The 5,000-nt window shown below is 48.2% G+C and overlaps 1 protein-coding gene across 1 annotated transcript in view; it reads right to left on the bottom strand.

The window, feature by feature from the left end:
* The window catches only part of LOC308173435 (contactin-3-like), a gene marked incomplete at both ends in the record, with an annotated part of 50,860 nt that overhangs the window by 22,970 nt on the left and 22,890 nt on the right, over positions 1-5,000 (bottom strand). The window contains one exon of the mRNA XM_080548468.1: positions 1,464-1,667. Within this exon, the coding sequence (XP_080404594.1) occupies positions 1,464-1,667 (204 nt within the window). The remainder of the gene's footprint in view (positions 1-1,463; positions 1,668-5,000) is intronic.

The raw sequence follows: 5,000 nt of genomic DNA, 5'->3' as shown, positions 1-5,000 counted from the left end.
TGATCGGAATCTTTCTAAAAATGTGAATACATTTCCACGTAGTTGAAAATCAACGACACATCGCTAGTCGACTAACACAGCTTGTTCTGTGAGCCTGCTAACAATGTAAAGTAGTGTTGTAGTTAACTAGGTAACAATGTAAAGTACTGTTCTAGTTAACTAGGTAGCAGTGTAAAGTACTGTTCTAGTTAACTAGGTAGCAGTGTAAAGTAGTGTTCTAGTTAACTAGGTAGCAGTGGGGATTACTCACCCAATCCATTCCGTTGTTACAGTATTCTGGCTTGACTAGTGCGTTTGTGTTGTGATTCTCAACAATGTTGAAACGTAGTTCCGTGTTTTAAAAAGAAAAGTCTGAACATTTTGATTGGTTGCCGACATGCGGACTAAAGCATTAGAACGTGTCACATACAGTACATGGGCAAGCCACTATAGCAGGAGGGTGAAAACTCTCCCCTACGAGAGTCACTAGTATGCTCTTTACACATTTATCAATGGACCTATCGCTAAGCGATAAATAGACATTGTCCAATCATATCACAGCAAAAGTCACTACAGGCAGAAAACTCGGACAAACAACTCGCTGATATCTGGTGGTGAAAAGCTTCTAGACAAAATATTCTTGTCATCTTCAAAAAACATGTCTATTACTTGCTGTGGTAAATCAGAAATCAGAAATATGCCAACTCCTGCCATTGTAAGTCATTGAATGTCATTCAGTCACGGTCGGTCAGTTAGTCACTGGCAGTGAAGCGTTGTTTGTTTGTCCGAGTTTCCAAAGACGGCGTGGCTTAGCGACAGGTCCATTACGAACAAGCACCATGACAGAGGATTTGGGGAAGAAATAATCTATGTTGTCGTCAGTCAGTCAGAGCTCAGGACTCTGTCAGCTAAGCTAGATGTGATTCACCCTGTTTCTCTGTTTCTCAAGGGGCTCACACTCTGAGTTCTGCTTGGCCTGGTCAGGCCTCTGTGTCTCTTGTTTACAGGACCGTACAGGAACAGAAGGTAAGTTCTGTAGCGACTAGATTGAGTCAAACAGTAAAAAGTCGCTGAGAGACACGAGCAGGGTCTGGGTTGGTGGATTGTATGACGCACCAAAACAATTCGCTGAGATGAAAGACGTACGTTTAGAGCATTTATAGAATTGAACAATCAAACTGGGTGAACGTACAAAAATTATCCATAAGCGATCAAAATCCGGAAATAACAAACAATACGTAAAGGATATGCGCTCAACAAAAATACAGTGACCCATCGCTCCCCTCTCTCTCCACCTCCATGCAAGGTGCGCAGGTGCTTAAACTACCTCACCATATCACCGCCGCCCATAACCATGTGACTTCTCAATACGGTGATCAAGGCAATAAACAAACAATCAAAAACATAAACTCACAATAAACCCATTAGCCTTGTATACTAAACACCCCCTAAATCACATCCATGGCTCCTACAGGGTCTCTTACCGTCGTTCCTCAACACCAGCAGAGTCGGAGAGCTGTGCACCTTCCCTTTGGTGACGCTGTTGTTCACCACGCAGGTGTAGTTCCCCACGTCAGACGGCTCCACCTTAGCGATGTAAAGACTCCCCGTCTCCTGGGAGATGAAGCGCCGGGCATCTTGCTGGACGAAGTAGGGGTACTCGTTGAAGATCCAGGAGAACGTGAGGTCTAGGAGAGCAGAGGAACAGGAGAACGTGAGGTCTAGGAGAGCAGAGGAACATGGAGAACGTGAGGTCTAGGAGAGCAGCAGAGGAACAGGAGAACGTGAGGTCTAGGAGAGCAGAGGAACATGAGAACGTGAGGTCTAGGAGAGCAGAGGAACAGGAGAACGTGAGGTCTAGGAGAGCAGAGGAACAGGAGAACGTGAGGACTAGGAGAGCAGCAGAGGAACAGGAGAACGTGAGGTCTAGGAGAGCAGAGGAACAGGAGAACGTGAGGTCTAGGAGAGCAGAGGAACAGGAGAACGTGATGTCTAGGAGAGCAGAGGAACATGAGAACGTGAGGTCTAGGAGAGCAGAGGAACATGGAGAAGGTGAGGTCTAGGAGAGCAGAGGAACATGGAGAACGTGAGGTCTAGGAGAGCAGAGGAACAGGAGAACGTGAGGTCTAGGAGAGCAGAGGAACATGAGAACGTGAGGTCTAGGAGAGCAGAGGAACAGGAGAACGTGAGGTCTAGGAGAGCAGAGGAACAGGAGAACGTGATGTCTAGGAGAGCAGCAGAGGAACAGGAGAACGTGAGGTCTAGGAGAGCAGAGGAACAGGAGAATGTGAGGTCTAGGAGAGCAGCAGAGGAACAGGAGAACGTGAGGTCTAGGAGAGCAGAGGAACAGGAGAACGTGAGGTCTAGGAGAGCAGAGGAACATGAGAACGTGAGGTCTAGGAGAGCAGAGGAACAGGAGAACGTGAGGTCTAGGAGAGCAGAGGAACAGGAGAACGTGAGGTCTAGGAGAGCAGAGGAACAGGAGAACGTGAGGACTAGGAGAGCAGCACAGGAACATGAGAACGTGAGGTCTAGGAGAGCAGAGGAAGATGGAGAACGTGAGGTCTAGGAGAGCAGAGGAACAGGAGAAGGTGAGGTCTAGGAGAGCATAGGAACATGGCGGTAACTGAAGTATGAAAGTAGGCCATGTGGAAAAATGCTTTCTTGAACAGAAACGGGGGGGAGCGATGTTGTGTAAACAGTGTGTAGTAGGTAGTATGTACGCACAATTTCACACACCGCCGACATTACACACGTATGAATAAACATTTTCTAAGCAGATAATGTCAGCATACATCATCATAACGCTGCACCACCCCTCTCTCTCCTCCTCAGTTCATCTCCCTTCACAACAGATACCAAGACTCCAAGACGTGACAGACAGACAGACAGGGAGACAGACAGACAGGGACGGCTACTGAAGCACAGGAAAGAGGCGCTCACATGAAAGAGAGCAAAACCAAACGGATTACAACGCTTCGCTGGCAACTCTCATGACACACATGCCCTGTCCGTCCCCTGGCTGCTGGGTACAGGAGGGGGGGGGGGGGGGGGGGCAGGGGGAGGACAAGGCAGCGGTGGGGGAGGGGGGGGGGGTCTTTCTTCCAGGCTTGACTCGTGCATGCCACACTCCTCCTCCTCCGCCAACAAGCCAAGCTAAAGAACAGAACAGAGAGCAGAGAGAGAGCTGCCACCTAGCATTACTGAGTACTCCTGTAGAGACGGAGAGAGAGATAGAGAGAGAGGGAGAGAGGGAGAGAGAGGGAGAGAGAGAGAGAGAGGGAGAGAGGGAGAGAGAGAGAGAGAGAGAGAGGGAGGGAGTGCAGGAGCGGAGGGATGCGGAGGTGAGTAGAGCAGAGAGCAGAGCCGTGTGAGGAACTACAAGGTGTACGCAGCGCCTGTCAATCATCCCCCCCCCCCCCTTCCCCTCCCCCCGGGGGGGTCTCGTCGTCTCTCAGTGTTGGCGGGGGGATCATGTCTAGGCAGCCAGGCTCACTGATGCCGAAACCAATTCATTCTGATTAAGCCTCGGCGACAGGGGACCCCTGACTCTGAGCTGTGTGGCCGTAATGAGCTGCGATAGAAGAAGAAGACACCGAGTCAGGAGGAGAATGGGGAGCGGTGCACACACAGGCGCTAGATGCAACAAGCAGCACTTTTATTATCGGAACACAAACACATTATTACATAACGCTCACGCAGAGTCACGCAGCTAGCGAAGGCCTTCGGCCCACGACGACGCAATCAAAGGCGGCATCTCATAATTGAGCCCTAAAGAATAAACAAATATATTCACCACGGAGGAAAAGTAAAGCGATTACTTTAGCTAGTAACACTATTTCCGTTTGTGGTTTGCGCCGTGGTCGAGGTTTACGTGATGGAGGGAAGAAGGGAAAGAAGGCTGTTCCAACATTTAGAACCAGAGAGGCACAATGGCAGAATGAGAACCTACGGGGAACGCTGAAAGGGAGCAGATAATGATGTTTCGTACCAGTTCCAAGGTCATGCATGACATTCACAGCTTCGGATTGCACCGAGAGAGAGAGAGAGAGAGAGAGAGGGAGAGAGCGTGTGTCATACATAATGTATTCACTCTTTATTTGCTTCCTGACAATAGAGACCCAAACATCCCATGGTATCGCCGTGGTGACAACAAGAAGTCAATCGTGAGCTCGTAGGGGAGCGAGGTTAGGCCATTGTGCTTCACGCCGACCACCCTGGTCTATTAGCCCCTTCCTCAGATCCACCCTGAGGTACACACCTCGCTGTTAGCACGCCCCCGCGCACTCGGCCTCTCTCTATACAGAACACACAACACAAAAGCCCTCGTAGAGAGCGACCGTCGTGTAAGGTCACACCCAGGGTGCGAAATAAGGGGGAGCTCGGGGAGCTATAGCTCCCCTAGTGGTGACATGAGCTCCCCTGGAAACATGGTTTGTGAAATTTTGGGGGAGCTCTAAAATATTCCAAATTGCGATGGATTTATTCCAAGTTGTGACGGATTTTACCTGGTGTAATATGATTTGTAGAGGCATACAATCTATTTTGATGTTGGTATTAGGTATATAAATGATATATAATAGCCTATATAGCCTACATATAGGCCTTTATTGGCTACAACTATGCGACAGTAACTTGCAGCGGGGTGCACTGACGCTGAACCCCTCATAGTGATAAGTAGGTGGACAACGCGTGGTGCTGAAATAGCCGACATGCGGTGTGTGGTTTGAAAAAAGTAACGCCAGCTCAGTAAATCATTCAAACTTAATGTTTACTTATAGGCTATGTGAATGTGACTGCACCACACATGTGAACAGTAACAAAGCAAATGCAGTTTAATTTTATGAAAAACATTGACAACTAAATCGGCGCAAAAAATAAATAAATAGCTGAATCCGCTTAGCCTATATGCTCCTGAAAAACATTTAATGACAGAGCAAACACGCTACATTACTAGGGATAATAATTACAATGAGCCATTCATTAAAAATAGAAAAAATAATATTAGGCTATTAAATCTC

The sequence above is a fragment of the Nansenia antarctica genome (assembly GCF_963989245.1).
Source record: "Nansenia antarctica genome assembly, chromosome: 18".
NCBI lineage: Eukaryota > Metazoa > Chordata > Actinopteri > Argentiniformes > Microstomatidae > Nansenia > Nansenia antarctica.
Note: the sequence above shows the minus strand (reverse complement) of the source record. Positions and strands in the feature narration are given on the sequence as shown.